The sequence below is a fragment of the Lasioglossum baleicum genome, chromosome 12, assembly GCF_051020765.1.
Source record: "Lasioglossum baleicum chromosome 12, iyLasBale1, whole genome shotgun sequence".
In the NCBI taxonomy this organism is placed as follows: domain Eukaryota; kingdom Metazoa; phylum Arthropoda; class Insecta; order Hymenoptera; family Halictidae; genus Lasioglossum; species Lasioglossum baleicum.
In genome coordinates, this window is record NC_134940.1 from 15255576 (window position 1) to 15276873 (window position 21298).

A 21298-nucleotide genomic window follows, 5' to 3' on the forward strand; every position below is an offset into this window, starting at 1 on the left:
GTGCGTGCGTTCGTGCGTGCTTGCATTCGTGTGCGCGCGTGTGTAGTAGACAGAATACATAGATATGGGATGCATTTGTAAAAGTAATGGCTGACTAGTGCTGTTATCACACATAGAGGGAGACGATCGCATGAATTTCATTCACGATTAGTCAAACAAAGTTACACTTGTATTATACCGAGGGGTAAACATCGATGGAAAGCTCGATGATTTCGGTTAGAAGCAAATAGCTAACCAAGCAAGTTTATTAATTAAACGGAGTTTGAAAGTTTTCAAAAGTTGGAAGGAAATATGAAGTTGTATTTAAGGATGTAACGATGAGGGATAAAATTTCATGAAACACGGGCGTTTGTCATGCGACTCTTTACCACTCGAACCAATGGAGACACATTGCCTAAGGAAGAAAGAATATCTTTGGTCGCGATGCGACTTCGAGAATGTATTTTTTTCTCCTTTCTTAAACTAATTATATTTCGGCAATTGTCCGCCGTGTTGCATTGAATTTTTATACATTTTATTCATAATATCCGGCAACATGATCCATACATCAAGTGCATATACATACAATTTTTGGGAAAACTCACTCACAGAAATCGTTCAGTTGATTTGTTTGATGCCAAATGGAGTCGTTATACCATTTGAAACAAATCGTAACATTACTTTGGCCGAGATAAAAGAGGTAAGCTACGGGCGACCGTATCTTTCTTACTTGCGACACAAAGCATCGGTTCTGGAGACAATTTACAATAGGAACGGACTTGTGTTTAGGATCTTTGGGACGAAGCCAGTAAATATCCTCTTCATGGCACGTTGAAAGATGCTCTGTCCTACGTATTCTTGTGTATTAATTCCAATGCCGAAACCGAAGAGTTACGAGATGAGACCAGACGTTTGTGCGATATTAAGCCATTTTGCTCTTTGCTTAAAGTAATAGAGCATGAAGGTGTGAAAAGCGACAGAAATCTAGATTCGCAAATCGGTGTATTAATAGGAAAGGGATTGCACGAGTTTGCGGCTCTGAAGAATTCCGAAGTGAATGACTTTAGATGGAAAATGCGAGTTTTAGGGGACGAAGTTGCAGTGGATAGAAGGAAAAAGTCTTGGGTAGAGAAAGTTCGTTACCAATTTCCTACACGATTAGCACCAACTGCTGCGATACCTAAAAATATTGAATGTCGTTTGAAGGATGGCAATATTGTTCTTGTTACAAAACTCGAGAACACAGAGGTAAGAAAACATACAAATATTAGTTTATTCTTATTTTGATATGTTGACGAGGGTCGTAACAGCTGTGTTAGTATGTATACAAGTAGACTTATTTAATCGTAATGCATGAATAGCAAGCACCATTACTAAATATTGGCATTGGTCGGTATATAAACGATATTCTTGTTGAATTGTACAGTTTTTGCGGGGCATGTAGTCTTGTCTTTGTCATCATTTTCGATGCATTCAGTTTTACATGTGTCTCTCGATGCAGCAATCTGCGTTACAACGATGTTGCGATTAGTAGTTTTTCCAGTTTCCATTGAATCCAAGATATCGTTATCTTTTTTGCCTTGTAGCATTGCAACAGTATTCCCTTGTTGCGCAGAGACTCCTCTAGTCTCTGCAACCGTTACATTGTTGTTATCAACGCGGGCACAGTCTTGATATTCTTTGAGCTGCGTTTCGGTGTTTGCATGATCCCCTTCTTGACTTAACTTGGATTTTCCTTGTAGAACTTGTACCTCAGCCTATAAAACAAAGTGATATTTTTTACACATCTTCCAATTGGTATAGAATCGAAAACTAATTACCTCCAACGAAGAAATCTTATATTGCGAATGTCGCAGTTGTTTACTTATGTTCATTTTTGTCTCTTCTTGTACCAACAAATGCGTGGAGAGGTCTTCTATCTTGACACGAAGTTCATCCATCTCCGTTTTCTTGGCAAATAATAAGGTTTGGTAGTACCTGCACGAATCGTTGTAAGCAAGTAAAACTAGATCAAATAAAATCGGAAATTTTCGTAAGCGAAGGTAAACTTACGCGAAAGTTACGGGTTCTAAGTTTTCTTTGACCGACTGTTCGTTCTTCTTAATCTCGGACTTGAGCTTTCTCTCAAGATCCGTTACTCTGCTTTTATATTTCTGCAACAACTCTTGCATCTCAGCGGAGACATTGCCTGCGTTGTTCTCCCATTCGCTAAGTGTCGAGACTCGTTCCTTCTTCAACATTGTGATCTCTGCCATTTGCAAAGCACACGTGCGTTTCATTTCAGCGTATTTGCGATATAACGCGTTCGTTTTATTTACCGTGTCTCGTCTGCGGTCTTCTACCTCGGCAAAAAGCGAGTTGCCTGAAACGAAAGATGGTAGGAATAATAGGAACAATAGAAAGAAGAAATAAGAGCATGAACTTGCTTACCTTTCGATGACTCATTTGTAGGATTTACATTCTGATTCAGGGAAACTGCTTCTGCACGAGCCAACGCAATCATTGCTTGAGCCTCCTCCAGATCTGTGCATTTCTCGTTTAATTGTTCCTTGATATTCTGCCAATAAATGATACACATGTATCTTTTATGTATTTCTAGTAGAGATCGTGGTTTTGAATGTGTATTAATAACAGACGTGTATTTACACACATGTACTTTAGTGTGTGTCATTTTAAGTATGCGGGTACACGTGTACTATTTCATTTAATTTGTATAATTTTCAGAACATTGATATTAATTTATGTGTTAAGACTATGGTTTCACAGATGCTGCGGTTGTTTTGATACAAAAACACTAACATGTTTACATTTTCTGGTAACAGTCTACTTCTTTTGGAAGTCACTATATTCCCAGCAGTTAAGAAACATCTTTCGGATACAACTGATGTTGCTGGTATGTTTACAGCAGTTGTGAAATGGTGTTTTCCAATAGCTAAGAATATTGTTATCCCAAAAGAAGTCGTTTACTGTCAGAATGTTAAAACATATCAGATTCTTTTCTAATAAACTAGATGGTTAGTGATTACATTTTTTTAGTGCAAGTGGTTTTCAAATCATTTTTGTATCTATTTCATATACCCATATTTTGCTTTCGAAAATTAGTAGCTGTATCCTAAAAATTGAAACGAATTCAAATGCGGTTGCGTTAATACACGTGTATTAAATATACGTTAAATACACGTGAAATGGGGATCTCTAATTTCTAGTGCTGCAGGGATCTATAATCTCTTACCCGAAAATCATGTTGCAATTGATGGCATTGCGCTCTTAGATCCCCGATCGTCTCTTCGGCGCTTCCGCATTTCCGTTTCTCTTCGCGTACCTGCGCCGTCAGTTGATCGACGCGTTTTTTAAGCGAGACATTGTCTGCTTCCAGGGAAACGTTCGCCAATTGATCTGTAACTTGCGCGCATTCAGTTTTCTTTTGTTGATTAATCTGTTGGTTCAGTCGCTGAATTTCTGTCGCTTGTTCCGCCGATTTTGTTTCAAGATCCGAAATCGTATTTTCATATTCTTCCGTGGTAACGCGTAATCTGTAAAACGAAAGACGACGAAAAAGAACGATGAAAGGTTTACGAAAGAAAGATCGGTTTTTAAAAAAAGTGAATTTACTTCTCTTTCGTCTCGCCTATTAATTTCTCCTTTTGCGAAATTTCTTCTTCGAAATTGCGCTCAAGTAATTCATTCGCCTCTTGAACTTCTCGAAGCATGACTTCGTTCAATTCGAGTTTTCTTCTTAGATCGTGTACTTCTTGTCGGCATTTTTCGTTTTCATCTTTCAGCAAGCGATAGGAACGACTATTGATCTCTTCAAGATCTTTCTCGTTATATTCTTGGTTATTCGTTTCGTTCATTGCCTCGAGCGTCGACATATTTGAAGCACAAAGGCGAAATTCCGGATTTTTTATCGGAACGGATCTCCAACGCGCGCGCGCGCATGCGTTGTCACTTACTATTTAGTAAACAGTACGCGTTTTCGATATGTCAACAAAGGGCCGAGCGTTTTTCGCAACTATCCAACGGTTAGGCTGAAAAGAAAGTTGAAATTGTCGCGACACACGAGTCGAGTGTATTTGACATTGGTCCATTAGGTTATAAACCACACGTGGCTTGTCATGGGAAGGCTCGAAGCGACGCAAAGTGGCGCGACGAAAAAGTGGCGGGAAAAGAAACTGACTCTTGTCAACGGCGCGGCGTTATCGAGGAGCGTGATTGGCGGGTAGCAGGTGGGCGGGAAGGAGAGAGGGGATTTTAAATAATAAATGCGAATAAAATTTTTGTAATTTTCAGACGGCGTTCACATTTCAAATGTCGCATACTATGACGCCGTACCAGTTGTTGGTGTCCATTTTAAACAAACGGGCAAACACCTTTATGTCTCGTGGTCATCCGAGCGACTTTACGCTGAAGGTTTGCGGGCAAGAGGAATATTTAATAGGAGAGTATCCGTTGATACAGTTTAGTTATATTCAGGACTGTTTAGCAAAAGATATTCTACCGACGTTGGTCACGTTAAGCAAAGACAGCGTTTCCGTCGATCAGGAGACTGCCGTAGAGAATGCAGAAACGGATGGTTTGCAGCGTACGAGGCCCTCGTTTTCTACATTGACTCTACGCAAGAAGGGTAAACATATATCAGCTTGGAAAATCGAGGAACCGTTCTGTTTCATAGTGAACGGAATATCGCGATTGAACTGCGATGCTGCTCATCGTACCGTCGAGGTAGGCCGCATCAATCCTATCGTATTGTTTCATGTTGTACTATTGTCGAACGTATACTTATTTGTTCCCGTTTGAAACGATCGACCTACAGATCGGACTACAGGCTGGAGTTTTTCACGGCGGGAAATCGTTGTGCGAGAGCCAGAAGACGAAAGAGACGGTTGTGACCGCGGACGGTAGTTGCGAGTGGGAGGAAACTTTGAGATTCGACATTAAAGTGCGAGACATACCGCGGATGGCGAGACTGTGTTTCGTTCTATACGAAATCAGTAAGACCGCGAAAGGACTGAAAAGTCGTAGGTTGGTCAGAGACACGAAACAAGAATTTTTTATAAACCCGTTGTGTTGGGCCAACACAACTATATACGATTTTAAGTCTCAATTGAAAACCGGAGCGATGACACTGTACACGTGGACGTACGCAGAGGACATGCAAAACGATGATCTACTGCATCCCCTTGGAACGGTAGTGTCAAATCCTCATATAGATAGAGCTGCTGCTCTCATGTTAACATTTCCAAAGTGAGTTCTGATGAATTTGTTCCGTCCATCTTTCTTTTCGTCTTTCTTCTCTCTCTCTCTCTCTCTCTCTCTCTCTCTCCCTTTTCTTTTTCTCTGTTTGTTTGGTCTCGTAGATTCGAGTTATATCTAGCTTCTGTTTGGTACAATATTTAGTTACGGAAAGGAAAAGTCCGTTCTGTACCCGACACCGGAGAAAATGGTGGAATACGCGAGAAAGTTGCACGAATCGTCCGCCGAACAATCGATTCAAGAGGAACCGGACCAAGACTCTGACGTTGGGAAGCTTCAACAACTCGAGCAGCTTCGACTATTAGCTGATAGAGATCCGTTGCACGAGTTACACGAACAAGAACGAAAGATCATGTGGACGTTACGGCATCACTGCCTTCACAAAATTCCTACGCTTTTGGCGAAACTTTTGCACTGCGTCGAATGGAACGATCATAGGTGAAAATCTTAGCATTGGATAGACTGTTAACGCGCACATGTGCGTGTGTGTGCATAGTCGTATACATATACGTATACTAGGTGAAGAAATGAAGTTTCAGTGTGTCTTTCTTTCTCGATTTTGGACGCGTATAACAGCGAGGTGGCCGAAGCTACAGCGTTGGTCCAACAATGGCCAAAATTACCGGTCGAGAAAGCACTCGAATTATTGGATTATGCTTATGCCGATCAAAACGTTCGAAGCTTTGCCGTGCGTTGCTTGATGGACGTCAGCGATGAAGATTTGAGTCTGTATCTGCTGCAGTTGGTGCAGGCATTGAAACATGAGAATTTCTTGTCTTGCGACTTGACCGAGTTTTTGCTGAGACGGGCCCTTAATAATCGGAGAATCGGCCATTTTCTGTTTTGGCATCTTAGGTTTGCAAAATGTTTGGTCTTGCCCTATCTAATTCTCTGTTGTGTTGTACTGTGGCGGTTCTCACGTTGTCAGCGGCCGTTCTCGCGTTGAGCCGACTGGTCGTTGACGGCGCGGAGCCGTTCTTGAATGTTGTTCAACGCGTTAGGCTCGCAAGTGGACAGCTTTTCGACATCTTTTTGATTCGCAGATCCGAAATGCAAGTAGGCGCTGTATCCGTTCGGTTCGGTTTGATATTGGAAGCCTATTGTAGAGGAAGTCAGCAACACATGCGATCGCTTTTCAAACAGATGGACTGCCTAGGAAAGCTGAAATTTGCTTCCGAGCAAATCAAGCAAAGAAAAGATCGCAAAGTCGCCCTGCAAGTGTTCCAAGAGTACATTCAGGAACCACACTGCCAAGAAGCGCTCTCCAGCGTTCTGAACCCGTTGGATCCGAGCTTCCGATGGAAACGCATCAAGTAAGTTGATTGCCACGAAGAAGATTCGTGGTCGAACAATAACGATCGACGCATGTATTATCTAATTTAGTTTAGTATTGTATAATATTATACATATATGTGTATACATCTCGTATAGTGTATACGATAGTTACGATAGCGATTCGAGTGAAAGTGATCGATCGACGACGATATGGTTCCTACTTTTCGGCGATATGATATTCGGCTTACAGAATTGAGAAATGTAGAGTGATGGACAGTAAAATGCGACCGCTTTGGCTTGTTTTTGAAAACGATGATCCATTCGGTGACGACATTTACTTGATACTGAAGCATGGGGACGACTTGAGACAAGACATGCTTACGCTTCAGATGCTACGAATCATGGACAAACTGTGGAAGAGAGAGGGTCTGGATTTACGAATGAACCCTTACGGTTGCATATCGACGGAGAACAGAGTCGGAATGATCGAAGTGGTATTGAATGCGGAAACGATAGCGAACATTCAGAAAGAGAAGGGCACGTTTTCGGCAACGGCTGCGTTTAGGTGCGTGGATGCAAACGTAGCGTAATGTAACGAAACGATCCCATTGATCGATTGATTGTTTTCGTTGATCTTTCGGTATCGACGCACTGAACAAAGTGTTAATTGTGTTGTACTTTTTCGGTTGCTTGATTCAGGCGAGGTTCTCTGCTCGCGTGGCTGAAAGATCACAATCACACGGAAGCGGCGTTGAACAAAGCTATCGAGGAGTTTACGTTGAGCTGCGCGGGCTACTGCGTGGCCACGTACGTACTTGGCATCGCGGATCGACATTCAGACAATATAATGGTGAAGAAAACTGGCCAACTGTTTCACGTTGATTTCGGTCACATACTTGGACATTTTAAAGAAAAGTTTGGATTCAGACGTGAACGCGTGCCTTTCGTTTTGACCAACGATTTCGTTCACGTGATAAACAAGGGGCAAACGAAGAAGGGCCAGGCGGTCGAATTTCAGCGATTTCAAAGAAATTGCGAGGAAGCTTTCCTCGTGTTGCGACAACACGGAGGTTTGATATTGTCTTTGTTCGCCATGATGATCTCGACGGGACTGCCAGAATTATCTTCCGAGAAAGACTTGAATTATTTAAGGGACACGTTGGTAAGTATCGCTTATTTATTAATAATAACAATACCAACAATAATAATGGTAATAATTTGGCTCGTTGACGGCTCGTAACAGGTACTAGAGATGTCCGAAAGCGAAGCACAGAAGCACTTTAGAAGCAAATTCGACGAAGCTCTTTGCAATTCGTGGAAAACCTCGTTGAACTGGGCTTCTCATAACATGTCGAAGAATAACAAAACCACGTGAACCGGTGCGAGCGAATTGAACGCAACGCTCAACAAGACAGCTAAATTGGAACAGCAGAAACGGAGACGCGAGATGGAGAAATGGTCAGAATCCATGTACATCGAACGAAGAAGCATAGCCAAAAGTAAATACAAACGGAACTCCAAACAAAGGGATTCTTACCGACGGAGACCTATGAAGTACCCACGAGATGGAGGAACGAGAGAGGTCAGAGAAGGAGCGATCTGTTCGAGTCGATATCGTTTATCGATCGGACAACGGTTGCCTTTCTCTTGTACGCGTGTATCGCGGACAGAGATTGCCGCTTCGCCTTTCCCCGCTGTACTCTGACATTTTTTATTGCGAAGGGAAATGGTAACGGTAACGGAATACGAACGAATACGAATAGGAATAGACATAGGAATATAAATAAGAGTACGAACATATGAGTGTGAACGTGAGTACGATCGTGGGTGTGAATGCGAGCGTGAGTATGAGCGTGTGCGAGTATGAGCATCAGTATAAGTATGAGCACGAGAATATGTATGGAAATAGGAAGATGTATACGGTACATATCATTGATTGACATTGCGGATTCCTGAAAAGAATTATACGCGCGCGGCCGTTTGTACACATATGCTAGAAAGGTCTCGTTGCGAAAACAGCACGATACCGTATCTAGCGTCAGATAATCGTGGTGTCGTTGCTCTGTCGACACACAACGACGCTCTTTATACCATCAGATCAAAATCAAAGCTGAATCAACAATTGGCATTGAAATAGAAATCGAAACCGACAGGCAATTAAAGCAACACCGGAGAGTCCTAGACATTTCAGACGCTGGAAAAAATACTATTGTATCGATAACAATAAACAAAGTCATTCTTCATACTGTTCTTCCATTACCATCATCGATCCCTAGGCGACGATCACATATCTCGGAGGTGATTATGCGTGCAAGGCCGTTGTGCAGATTCTTTTGCCTCGTTATTGGTCGCGTTGCCGGTAAGCTCGTGGATCCGTGGAGTCGCGTTACATAAGCTAACGCAAAGTAGTGGAACGACAGGCGGAGACGCAACACGGAGGACAGAAGGTGGGAGACAGGCAATCCGAGAATGCATCGAAGTTCTGCGGTGCGTTGTCATGCATCGAGTTGACCGCGCCGAGTCCTACAATCTCGAATCGTATCGAATCGTTTTCACGGTTTGTAGGGAGCTCCGTAGTAGCTGTAGTAATTGTTGTTGCTTTTGTTATTACCATTAGTTTCGTTGTTGTTGTTGTTATTGTTGCAACTATCGTATTAGGATTTACCGTTTGATCGCGACAAAAGAGAGGTTTCGAAGCCTCCCCTCCGAAGCAGCTACGTTACATGATAAGTTGCACTCGCGGGAAAAAGAGGATTCTGCAGCTCGGAATCACCTTGAGGGAAACGCGTCCATCGAATGACGCTGTGTGCGTGCTGCGCGACGGTCTCGAGGAAAAGCGAAAGACAAGTTAAGGAAAACTAGAAAAGAAAATGACCGCTACGGAAGAGACGGAGCCGCTGCTCTCCACGAGAGTGTTAACCACCTACGGAAATAAACCGCAAGCTGTTTCCTACGATGCGATTACGTTGGTAAGCTATAGAAAGACGAAAATTTCCGCGTTATCGCCGACAATCGACTCCGCTTTAATCGTCGCGTCCCATGGGTCGCGATTGGCTTCCGGCGTCCTTTTAGGGTTTCCCTTTTACGAATGCGCTTCACTGATCAAAGAACACCACGAATAAGTATTTAATCCGTAGGAGGAAGATAGAAGGGATGATTCGCGGACAAACAGCGGGACCTTCCTGAAACTGGAACCGATCTCGCGTACTCTGAATCTTCTCGGAGATCCGGTATCGCCCCGCTCTCTCATAAACGAGTCGATTACGTACACCTGGAGTGACTTGAATGTGTACGCTGCTAAGAATAACGAGACCGTTTTCGATCGAGCTTTCCTGCGCAAAAAGAAGTCGATTGAACGGAATCATCTACTGAAGGATGGTACGGGATCGGAATATCGGAACGAATGAAAACGAAACCGGAAATCGTTGTATATCAAAAGCCAAGTCGAACATTCTGTTGTAGTGTGTGGGGTAGCTTACCCAGGAGAATTGTTGGTGATCATGGGATCATCGGGGGCCGGTAAAACCACGTTGTTGAACGCGTTGACGTTTCGATCGACCCGCGGTGTAGTCGTCTCCGGTGTAATGGCAGCCAACGGTCGAAGAGTATCCTCCACGATGCTAACGTCTAGGACCGCTTACGTGCAACAGGACGATTTATTCGTTGGCACGCTAACCGTCAAGGAACATCTCCTCTTCCAAGCGATGGTTCGCATGGATCGAAGAATACCTATGGAGCAAAGAGTCGAGCGAGTGAACGACGTGATCAACGAGGTGGGGGCCGATGAACATCCGAATCGTTTATAGATAGACACACCGAGCATCCGATACTTTTCACTTGTTACCGTTTGTTGTAGCTCGCTCTGACGAAATGCCGGAATACCGTGATCGGCCAGCCAGGAAGAATTAAAGGTCTCTCCGGCGGAGAGATGAAACGATTGTCGTTCGCGTCCGAAGTCCTCACCGATCCTCCGTTGATGTTTTGCGACGAACCGACGTCCGGTTTGGATTCGTTTATGGCGCATCAGGTGGTCTCCGTTTTAAAGACTTTGGCCGGTGCGTGATCCAATCGATACACATATGATCCGATACGCGATTCGACTCTACTCTATTCTATCCTATTATTCTATCTGATTCTACTCGACCAAAATTTCGCGGACTTGTCAACTTGTTGTTCTATTGTTTACGATTATATTGTAGCGCGAGGTAAAACGATCGTTGCTACATTGCATCAACCCTCCTCGGAACTGTTTGCTCTCTTTGACAGAATTCTGCTGATGGCCGAAGGAAGGGTAGCCTTCATGGGCACGGCTTCGCAAGCTTGCGTTTTCTTCGAGACGTGAGTCGAAAGACGCGAATCTATTAGGGAAAGTTTCGTTCGGTTGTCACGTTGGTCCGTCGATTCTTCCAGATTGGGCGCAGCTTGCCCGAGCAACTACAATCCGGCGGATTATTTCGTGCAAGTGCTGGCTGTCGTACCAGGCCGAGAATCGTCCTGCCGGCATGCTATTCATACCGTGTGCGACGCGTTCCAAAAGAGCGAGCACGGTATGAAGGTCGCGTTCGAAGCGGAAGCGGTGAACGGCGAGTTCGAAGACACCCTTCGGGATTCGAAGTATCCGGATGACAACCGGTCGCCGTACAAGGCCACTTGGTGCGAGCAATTTCGCGCGGTTCTCTGGCGATCGTGGCTGTCCGTCATCAAGGAACCCATCCTCATCAAAATTCGGTTGCTGCAGACCGTTGTACGTTGTCGCGCTGCCGAAAGAAATTTATTTGTCCTGCGAATATAGAGAGAGAGAGAGAGAAAGAGAGGAATAAGAAGAGAGAGAGGGAGAGAGAACAATGTCCATTTTGTAAATCTATCCTTGTCGCAGATGGTGTCGTTTCTCATCGGAATCGTGTATTTCGATCAACGGCTCGACCAAGACGGGGTGATGAACGTGAACGGTGCTTTGTTCATTTTTCTCACGAACATGACTTTCCAGAACGTCTTCGCCGTCATCAATGTAAGATCCGTTAACCACAAATCGAAAACCAAGCAACGGGAAGATGAACGATCGATAAAATCCAGGTATTTTGCGACGTAGGTGTTCTGCGCGGAATTGCCGATATTTTTACGGGAACATCGGAACGGCATGTATCGCACCGACGTGTATTTCCTCTGTAAAACGTTGGCGGAAGCGCCCATCTTCGTAGCTGTACCGCTGCTGTTCACCGTGGTCGCCTATCCAATGATTGGACTGCATCCTGGAGTCGACCACTTCTTCATTACCGCTGGAATCGTTGCGCTAGTCGCGAACGTCTCCACGTCTTTCGGTGAGCATCGCTCTTGTTCGAGCAATCTACCATTCCGTTCGTCTCAATGTACACGATTTTTCCAGGCTACTTGATATCCTGCATCAGCGGCAACTTATCGATGGCGTTGTCCATCGGACCTCCAGTGATCATACCGTTCCTACTGTTCGGCGGATTCTTCCTGAACACAGCGTAAGAACACGTACCTTTACAGACAGGTGCAAGATGTTCAGTTTTTAACGCGCTTGTGTTACTTTACAGATCCGTTCCATTTTACTTCGAATGGTTCTCCTATTTGTCCTGGTTTCGATACGGTAACGAAGCTCTCCTGATCAATCAGTGGGCAGACGTGGAATCTATAGCGTGCACCAGAAGCAACGCGACGTGTCCCAAGACTGGGCGAATGGTTCTACAAACGTTCAACTTCAAAGAGGTTTGTTCCAGTCCCGACGGTATTCTACACCTTTTCGGGTGTAGAATAAACGTGCCGTGCACGTTTGTCATGAAGTTTGTTTTCATTTGCAGGAGCATTTCGGGGCGGATATCGCGTGTCTATTTTCTCTGATCATCGCGTTCCGTTTACTTGCGTTTCTGGCCCTGCTGTCGAAGACTCGGCGCGTCAAGCAATGGTGATAACGGAAGGAAGGAAACGCGCACACACATCCATCCATGCACGCCGAGCAACGGCGGCAGTTTCAAAGAAACTTCTTTCGGGAAATCTTTTTTCCTTTTGCGGAGAACGTGATTTTCATGTTGCGAAAAACCTGATTTTCATGTTGCGAGAAACTTGATTTTCATTTCGCCCGCCTCGCGGTTTACGCGACAACTATGCACGATCGATGTCGATCTGTTTTTCTTGTTTGTATAGCCCGTGTTGAGATAATTAAAAGATCTTTGACGAACTTCCTCGAGGAACATGTGATTATCCCTCGCAAACGAAATCCCAACATGCATATTGTACTACGTATAGTGTAGTATATACAGTAGGGAGCATAACTGATTCAACACACTTTAAATCAGAATAACTTTTTTATGAATGGACCAAACGACTTCAATCTCTCTGTAGGGCTAGAAGAATTAGTTTAGTAACTGACATCTAACAAATATTTTGAAGAAATGCATCTGGTCCGAATTGCTAAAGAAAATAGTAAAAATTGATTTTTACTACTTTTTTAGCTGGGCCAATAACGAAAATTTATAAGACGTGTTTGGTCAATTCGTATAAGTTATATAGGCTCCGAAAATTTCATTGAAATTGGTTAATTGGTTCACGTGTTATAAACGATCAAAAATGGTAAAACGGCCGAGACTAAATAACTTTACGAGAAAAACGTAGAATTTGGATCTTGGTTTGTGTTCGGGGCCCCCTTTTGCTTAGGACGCCGGGCATATTTGCCCAAGTTATCTATAGGGTAATGCGCCACTGGTAAGCAGTATCGGGTAAGGGGAACCAGAGGTAAAATAAATTGACAGACACAAGGGTGTAACCATTATTGTTTGTGCGATATTGTTTCGATATCGACGACAAAATCGACATTGCAGGTTTTTCCTTACAGGCATCGCCCGCGTCATTCCCGTTGTATCCAGCGGCACGCCTTTACCGCAATGTTGCAGAGAAAGATGAAACGAAAAGTCAAACTAGCACAAGTGTAGAACGAGACGCGACGCAACACAACGCAACGCGTGTCTCGGTATTTCCTGTTACTCGTTGCGGGCTGTGAACCTCTTGCGGATGGCCGGTAACAAACACCTTCGTTGGCCACCCTTCCAAGCGTAGACTCCGATATCTTTGATAAACCGGTTGTTACTTATACCGTGCGAGCGCACATTCAAACTAGAAAGAAATTGCAATCTAGCTACGCATGTACCGAGTGCGTTTGTCCGATGATCGATTTCAACGCGTACGATAATATTATAGATAGAAGCCTGATAAATTCGCGATACGAACAAAATCGGGAGACCGTCGCACGCTGCTTGCTCCTGTCACCTGTAGCTGTAGTTCGGGAAAGCCATTCGAAAAGAATCGAGAAACAAGACGCACAGTTGTGCACGCATGATAAAAAGTATCCGCCGCGTCCCATCGAAGTATGCCCGCGACGTAATCCTTGCACGAGACGAGTATAAGGTTTCCGTCTTCGATTACTGTAATGCGTCTAATCTGGCCCCGTTCGGTGCTTCCATGTCTCTTCTCGTCGTCAGTCTTTTGTAGCTTTTTCATGCAGCTCTAGAGTTCGGGGCAGTTTTCAGCCATGATTTGTATGGTCGGGTCTGTGACCGTGTAACGAAACACATTGTACAGGCGTATTATATTCGAATATACACGTATCGATGGATATTGTACATGTACATATATGTGTACATCGCGAGATGAATCGGTGGAACGTTTCTTTCACGACGATTCTTCCATTAAAAATGTTCATCGTCGCGCCATCGTGTCGTTTCGGAATAATCGATTGCGTTCGATTCGTTCGCGGCAAATCAAATTTCCAATATGATCCGTAAACTTTTTGCTGAATAACATTTTTAGTGTTTTGAAAAGCATCGATATCCGATATGCACGTTATGCGATTATGATAATAGTATAGCAAATCGCAACGGGTACGCGTGGATTCGAAGGTTCTGCTTGGTCGAAGGAATAAGGGGAAACAGGATACGTTCGAGCGGCCGAGTAGGAGCTACCGCGTACTCGATTCAGTAAGAATCCCGTTTGCGGAACGACTCGGTTGGTCGTTCGGTCGTGTTCGGTTAGTCGGTTTTCTCGGTTTAAACAATTTCGAAGTATATATATTTATGCATAGGGACGCGCGGTGGATCGTAGAAATATGCCGGTGAACCGAACCGGTCGAGTTTGAACGGTCGAAGAAAACGATTTCTGGAGGGCTAGAGGGAAACAGAATCGAACAAGAAACGATTTGCTGATCGCAATGAACGTTTCAGAAGAGATTCATCGATCCGGGATCGACGATGACGATCAAGACAGAAAAGAGGAGGAAACGAACGCGAACGGCGTCACGCTAACTTGGCGGGATGTTTCGGTTTACGCGATGGACCGCGGAAGAAGAAACGTATGCAAACAACTAATTTATAATGGTGCGTTCCATTTGATTTCGACGCTAAGCTAGATCACTGGCGGGTAACGTTACGATGGACAATCGATTTCAGTGCGAGGTGCGGCGAGGCCCGGCGATTTGACAGCTATAATCGGCGCGAGGTAAAGTTGCAGCTCCCACGCCGGACAGTTGGAGTATTCGCCCCGAAAAGAGAGTTGGCCAAAAATATTTTAGCATTATTTTCACCCTTATCTGTCCCTCATTTCACGAACTGAATCTGTCCCTCATTCGTCTCGACGTCAGCTACAATAATAAAAAATACATGGTGGCATTTAAAAAATTAAGTCGACCATCATTTTTTATTGAAAAAAAATGTTTTAGAATTTTTTGTATTGGGGGATTTATAGATGGCTGAATACCGATTAACTTTTGTCCGAAACAACTCTGCCGGAAAAATCGTGGTAACTGTTGGGCATTTTCAGTGTGACCGCGACGTTAAAGCCGTATTGGCACATATTGGCAGCCAATTCTTTTTGCATTGTCAACAGAAACAAAATAATCCCGACTATCGATCGTAAATGTGAAATATTTAATTTAATGAGATGCTTTCGGCGCTACCGTTTCGATCACTTAGTAAATCTAGCAATTTTAGCTAGAAAACGGTAGCGCCGAAAGCATCATTAAATTAAATAGTCAACAGAAACCTTCGCAGCTTCCAATGGCGCAGAAAAGAACATCGAGACTCACTTGGAAGCCTAGAAATTCTGAAAGCCTTTCTTGAAAATTCTACATATTCGAAATATTGCTGTAAGTAATAGGCCATCTTCAAATTTGAATAACTTTAAACAGGCAAACGATAAGGAAGTGAAAAGTGCTGAGAACTATAATGTATACCTGTCTAAAAAATGTCTGTAAAGATTAAATTTCATGCACAACAACGCTACATGGGTACATAAACAAAAAAGTAATAGAAAAAATAAATGAAATACTAAAATTGTTCACCTTACGCAAGATTTAAAAAATCGTACTTTGGCCAACTTTTCGAGGCAAATACTCGACCGTGCGGCGTTTACGCGATACGAGTATATTTATGCCATTATTCTTGGATTTTTCAACGCAGCGGAGCTGGCAAAAGTTCGTTGATGACCGCGTTGGCTTTCCGCAATGGACGTGAGTACCGTACCCTAACGATAACACTCGAAGAGATCGCAAGGATCTCTTGGAATTCGATTCTACCTCTCCGTCTGTAATCGCTTGTTCGCTTGTTTTCCCGATCGCACGATTTAGCCGAAGTTTTGGTTCATGGGGACGTTCGTGCGAACGGTGCGCCGGTAGATTCGCCGTACATGATGGCAAACAGCGGTTACATGCATCAAGAAGATATATTCGTTGAAACCATGACGGTGATCGAACATCTTTGGTTCATGGTACGATATGGACTGCGCGAAATTACGCGAATTGTACATTAATATACATACGATGTATGTGTGTACGTCTGATGTACATACCTCTACCTTTGCTAGTACCAGTAGTACCCTAAACCTTATGCCCTATACCTGTACTATACAGGGTGGACCGCGAAGCGTGATCACTAGCTGCGGATCTTTGTGCAAAATAGAAAATGTCTACGTCAATCCCAAAACACAGAAGCTATATAAAAATTTCTTTCTTCTTTTAATTATCTTAGTAAACTGAAACTAATACGTTGATGTTCTTAAATTGTTTAAATACATCCACCGCTTTAAATTGTTACGTACCAATTAACGTTATAAATGCATAAAATCCGCAGTCCAGTGATCACCTTAGTTTATTCTGCTGTTAGTGGTTGCATCGCATTCTTTTTCAGCTAAAATAATATGGTTCAAGGAGAGCTTTAAGGTAAATTTTTTGTCATCCCTATTCTTTCAGAGCGGTCAAAGTCACCTTCGGTTCTTTTCGAAGATATCTCAGAGACTTTTAGGAGATAATCAGTTATTAGAAGATACTGGGACGAATTCGGCAAGCACCATAAAAAGTGTTTCTTCTTAATCTAAAATCTAAACCAAAGGAACATCAAAAGAATATAATTTACCTTAATTGAATCGTTGCTCAAAATGGTGTCCGCTGGCGGCAATACACTCGCGTAAAAGATTAGGGAATTACTTTCTGATCATTTTAGATTTACCTACAGAAAACTGAAGGCGACCTTGACAACTCAAGGTGCACAACCGCATTTTAAAGGTCTCCTTGAACCATGTTATTTTAGCGAAAAGAACTTCCGATCGAACCACTAACAGGACTTCGTGGTCCACCCTGTACAGTACGTTTCGTTACACGCGTACGCAACTTTGAACGTTGCAGGCTCGCATGAAACTAGACGGAAGAACACGAATGTCCGAGATCCGGGACAAGATTGATCGTTTGCTGCAAAACGTTGGTTTGAACGGCAGACGCGACGTGCGAATCGGGAACGGCGTCGACGACAAAGTATTATCCGGCGGTGAGAAGAAGAGATTGGCGTTCGCCACCGAAGTAAGAAAGACCCGTATCTGTTTTGATCTCGCTTATACGCTGTCGCTATCGTTCTCGTTTTCGCTTCCGCTTTTTGCGAACAGAAAAGAAACAGTCCACGTTAACGTGTCATCGTCAACATCGACGTCAACGGTTGAATAGCGGTGTTCCAAGTATGATCTTTCGAACCAGAGAAACAGAGAGACGCTGTTATGGATTTTTCTAGTTGCTGATCGATCCGAAGATACTCTTCTTGGACGAACCTACGACAGGACAAGATTCCCATTCGGCGAACTCTTTGATCTCACAGTTGAAGTGTTTTGCCACGAAAGGCCGTAACACCGTGTTGTGCACTATACACCAACCGAGCTCCGCTATATTTGATTCGTTCGACCGCGTGATCCTGATCGCGGACGGTCGGCTGGCATTTTCCGGCCGTACGGAGCAAGCGGTGCAATTTTTTCAAAGGTAGCCGCCGCCTGTGGGTTGCGAAGAAAGCCGATTATACCTAATTGCGCCCCTATACTTTGTTCTCTGTCTGTCAGTCAGGGTTACGTATGTCCTCGAAATTACAACCCCGCGGATTTCTTGATAGCGACGGTGGCTGCCGGCTCGGAGTCTGAGAACGATGGCAAAGGAGCTGCGCGAAAGCTGTGCGACTTCTTCGCGACGACCGACCTTTTCGGAGAAATTGATCGGATTCTGGACAAGGAAATTCCATCGGAGCATACCTCGAGAGTAAGCACCTTTATAATAACACGTGCGTGGACAGTAGGGATGGGATCAAGTTCAATATGTACACACGAACCCGAGTCAAGTTCAATAACAAAGTTTCATTTCATGGGTTTCGATTGCTACTTAAAAGCAATAAAAGTTTCAATGATTATACTTGAAAAGTATTCATTGTATACAAGTAGTTAGCGAACCTTGGAATGAGTACCTACAAGTTTCGAAAAGATATTTATAAGTACTTCGATGTTGAAAGTAATCGAAACTTTCACAAAGGTTTGAGTATACTTGGGAGTACCATTTTTTTTCGAAGTACTTATAGAGAAATAAACAATTTAATGATTTCGGCGCCACAGGTTCGAACCTGTCGAAATCATTAAATTGTTTATTTGCACTATCTACGATCGACATAAAGGAAAATTCATCATGAACAAGAAACACAAGAAGCTCTATAGCTAAGATAAGTAACAGAAAATTATTTCTTTTAAAATGCAGAACTCACAATATAATATAAAAATTGATTAGAAACAATGTAATCAAAAATTGCAATCTGCTTACCACTTCTATGTTCACTCATAATAAATTGTTAAACTTACAAAATACATAGATACATGCAAAAATTACTAAACATTGCTATTAAAAAAGCAAAAAAACATTATTGAACCTGTGGCGTCGAAATCATTGAATTGTTTATTTGCACTATCTACGATCGACATAAAGGAAGAAAGATTTACTTGTAGAGAGTTCGAATTCCATCAATCAAGGTTCTTGCGAGGTACTTGATCCCATCCCTAGTGGACAGTAGAATAATAGAATAGAATGTACGAATCCTCTTGGATTTCGCTAATATACTTACGTTTTAGTCGACGGTGAGGATGCTTATCGACGGAAAGTCTATCTGGTGAGTATTCGCGGCGAAGATCAACGCAAATAACTTAGTCAAGTATTCACAACATAACCGATCACGTGTTTCATCTCGACAGGAAAAGACAGCGTTACTGTTCGAGACTTTACTGGCTGATTTATCGAGATTTCTTGCAAGTTTTGAGAGATCCGTCTTTGCAGCTGATCAGAATCGTCCAAAAGGTGGTGAGTAGAGAACCAGAGACCGTTCTAGCTAACTAATTCTAAGAAACTACGATCAGAGGGTACAGAGACCGCAGAAGGTACAGACCGGATTGGAAATGTTTCAGAGCGTCGCTATAATTGCTGGACTGTGCTTCGTGGGTGCCCTGAATCCCGATCAGCTAGGAATTCAAGCTACGCAGGGTGTCGTTTTCATTCTAGTGTCCGAAAACGCCTTCTTCCCAATGTACGCTACGCTCGCCCTGCTGCCCCAGCAATTACCGCTCCTACGAAGAGAGTACCGAGCCGGAATGTATCCGATTCATCTTTATTACGTCGCGCGAATGCTTTCGCTGGCAAGTGCTGTCGCCGTTCGACCCTATCTTGGGAATCGAGAAATGATTCTTCATTTTACGATTCCCTAGTTCTACCATTTCACGGAAGATTAGGATTGCAGGTACCTGGATTGATAGTGGAGCCGCTGTTGTTCACGTCGATAATATACTGGCTGGCAGGATTACGGAACACCATGGAAGCGTTTGGTCTCACCTTGCTCGTCATTCTGCTTACGATTAACGTATCGACCGCTTGCGGTGAATCTCTTGGTGACGAATACGCGCTCGAGTAGAATTATTCGGCTTGGACGCGATACTTTTTAGATACTTTTACGCGTACTATAGTTACTGATTATCAATTTCAGGTTGCTTCTTTTCCACGGCGTTCGAAAGCGTACCGCTGGCGATGGCGTACTTGGTGCCTTTCGACTACATTCTGATGATCAGTATGGGCCCGTTCCTGAAACTCGGGTACGTAGTCTTTGCATTCGAGATTGTGGTTTCGAACTTGTATTTTTAACACACGTGTACACGTGTACTTACAATACACCCGCCTCGGCTGACCCTGATTCGTTTAGATCGTTGCCGATATACATCCGTTGGATAAAGTACATTTCCTGGCTGCTGTACTCTAACGAAGCGCTCACGATACTTCAATGGAGTGGAGTACGCAATATATGTGAGTAGATTGAATTTACAGTTGTACAATGACGCGATCGATGACCAATTAGTGGGTTTCCTTTTTATTTTACCGTTTTTTCTTAATTGTCACAGCTTGCGAAACACTCGACCCTGAATTACCCTGCATCACGGATGGCCTGGGGGTATTGAATCGGTACGACTTCGACGAGTCGAACTTTTGGAGAGATATGGTGGTCATGGTGCTCATGTATCTCGTCTTTCACGTTCTCGGCTACCTTTGCCTTTGGAATCGTTGCAGACTGAAATGAGTTTACGATCGTTTATTCTAGTGGAACGAGTAACGCGAGTCACATAGCGAATAGCGAATAGCGAATAGGTAATAAGCAAACTGCGGATTTTATTTCATTCGTGACAGAAATGAGTTAGGTGTGATCTAAAACAGCAAAAACGTTAGACAAATTTTTATTAAACATTTTGAGAAAGAAATTACATTTTCATTTCAGGCAAGTTTGTTGGTATTCAGTTGGAAAGTTTTTATTTTGCAGTCTAGTAATAAGAGTAAGATCCGTAGTCTAATAATAAGCGCTACCATTATTATCCATTAGTTTAATATAACAACGTATATGCAATAATATTATATATATGTATTATACTCTGTACATACTATACACGACGAAACAATGAGAGCCATCGTCTGTAGAAGTGATTCCTGTATCTGAACTTTCATCCAGAATCCTTTAGCGCGTTATTAGCACCGATCAGATACTATTAAAGACTGCCAGCCTTATGGGAGTTGGCGAGCCCGAATTTTTCGGTGTTTCTTACGCCCTCTAGGATATATTCTGGCTCCATCCAGAGAAACAGAAGGCCAACGACGGCATTTTGTCGGTGAAGAAGACCACTGAGGAGATTCTCGTCGCGATGCATCGGCGAGAATGCGAATTATCACGAAACTATATCGATTATTATTAAATGTTACATTCTCCGCCATATTTCAGACGATGTTTTGGCATTATTGTGGCACTATTTCGAATTTTTAGCGACGTGGTATATCAGATCACTGTAACTTTCGCGTTATCCCCGCGCCCGTTGCGCCCGGTTACCGGGCTCGCTGAATAGCACAGGGGCTGGCAGTCTTTAATAGTATCTCGTCGGTGGCAATAGTATCTCGTCGGTGACATTA

General features: G+C 43.3%; 4 protein-coding genes across 4 annotated transcripts; 3 read left to right on the forward strand and 1 right to left on the reverse strand.

Moving 5' to 3' along the window:
- Window positions 1–66: 66 nt before the first annotated feature.
- Window positions 67–8753, forward strand: Pi3k92e (phosphatidylinositol 3-kinase 92E). The gene is made up of 10 exons (XM_076434381.1): window positions 67–679; window positions 769–1227; window positions 4270–4701; window positions 4793–5223; window positions 5377–5670; window positions 5809–6087; window positions 6276–6545; window positions 6758–7072; window positions 7207–7669; window positions 7751–8753. The coding sequence occupies exons 1-10, from the start codon at window positions 536–538 to the stop codon at window positions 7880–7882; spliced, it is 3219 nt and encodes a 1072-aa protein (XP_076290496.1). The 5' UTR covers window positions 67–535; the 3' UTR covers window positions 7883–8753.
- On the reverse strand, window positions 1353–3851 carry Spindly (spindle apparatus coiled-coil protein 1 spindly). The gene is made up of 6 exons (XM_076434404.1): window positions 3592–3851; window positions 3212–3512; window positions 2410–2536; window positions 2032–2341; window positions 1800–1956; window positions 1353–1736 (listed from the first exon to the last, which is right to left on the reverse strand). The coding sequence occupies exons 1-6, from the start codon at window positions 3849–3851 to the stop codon at window positions 1353–1355; spliced, it is 1539 nt and encodes a 512-aa protein (XP_076290519.1).
- A 132-nt stretch (window positions 8754–8885) lies between the features above and the next one.
- Window positions 8886–12764, forward strand: LOC143213966 (protein white). The gene is made up of 11 exons (XM_076434387.1): window positions 8886–9476; window positions 9645–9885; window positions 9970–10280; window positions 10364–10562; window positions 10707–10845; window positions 10918–11251; window positions 11384–11515; window positions 11597–11825; window positions 11891–11996; window positions 12066–12237; window positions 12330–12764. Exons 1-11 carry the CDS (start codon window positions 9378–9380, stop codon window positions 12435–12437), a joined length of 2070 nt encoding a protein of 689 aa, XP_076290502.1. The 5' UTR covers window positions 8886–9377; the 3' UTR covers window positions 12438–12764.
- A 1062-nt stretch (window positions 12765–13826) lies between these two features.
- On the forward strand, window positions 13827–20858 carry LOC143213969 (protein scarlet-like). The gene is made up of 14 exons (XM_076434393.1): window positions 13827–14894; window positions 14967–15015; window positions 15975–16024; window positions 16142–16281; window positions 17195–17365; window positions 17571–17812; window positions 17890–18082; window positions 18937–18974; window positions 19057–19162; window positions 19267–19494; window positions 19596–19731; window positions 19839–19944; window positions 20052–20152; window positions 20248–20858. Exons 1-14 carry the CDS (start codon window positions 14729–14731, stop codon window positions 20421–20423), a joined length of 1902 nt encoding a protein of 633 aa, XP_076290508.1. The 5' UTR covers window positions 13827–14728; the 3' UTR covers window positions 20424–20858.
- Window positions 20859–21298: the final 440 nt, after the last annotated feature.

Coding starts and splice junctions, on each gene's coding strand:
- Pi3k92e (XM_076434381.1), top strand. CDS start 536: ATGATCCATACATCAAGTGCATATACATACAATTTTTGGGAAAACTCA. Junction 680..768: donor CTTTGGCCGAGATAAAAGAG/GTAAGCTACGGG, acceptor ACTTGTGTTTAG/GATCTTTGGGACGAAGCCAG. Junction 7,073..7,206: donor TCGGCAACGGCTGCGTTTAG/GTGCGTGGATGC, acceptor TGCTTGATTCAG/GCGAGGTTCTCTGCTCGCGT.
- Spindly (XM_076434404.1), bottom strand. CDS start 3,851: ATGTCGACGCTCGAGGCAATGAACGAAACGAATAACCAAGAATATAAC. Junction 1,957..2,031: donor TTAGAACCCGTAACTTTCGC/GTAAGTTTACCT, acceptor CGATTCGTGCAG/GTACTACCAAACCTTATTAT. Junction 1,737..1,799: donor ATAAGATTTCTTCGTTGGAG/GTAATTAGTTTT, acceptor TTTGTTTTATAG/GCTGAGGTACAAGTTCTACA.
- LOC143213966 (XM_076434387.1), top strand. CDS start 9,378: ATGACCGCTACGGAAGAGACGGAGCCGCTGCTCTCCACGAGAGTGTTA. Junction 9,477..9,644: donor CCTACGATGCGATTACGTTG/GTAAGCTATAGA, acceptor TTTAATCCGTAG/GAGGAAGATAGAAGGGATGA. Junction 11,997..12,065: donor GGATTCTTCCTGAACACAGC/GTAAGAACACGT, acceptor GTTACTTTACAG/ATCCGTTCCATTTTACTTCG.
- LOC143213969 (XM_076434393.1), top strand. CDS start 14,729: ATGAACGTTTCAGAAGAGATTCATCGATCCGGGATCGACGATGACGAT. Junction 15,016..15,974: donor ACAGCTATAATCGGCGCGAG/GTAAAGTTGCAG, acceptor TTTTCAACGCAG/CGGAGCTGGCAAAAGTTCGT. Junction 18,975..19,056: donor ATCGACGGAAAGTCTATCTG/GTGAGTATTCGC, acceptor TCATCTCGACAG/GAAAAGACAGCGTTACTGTT.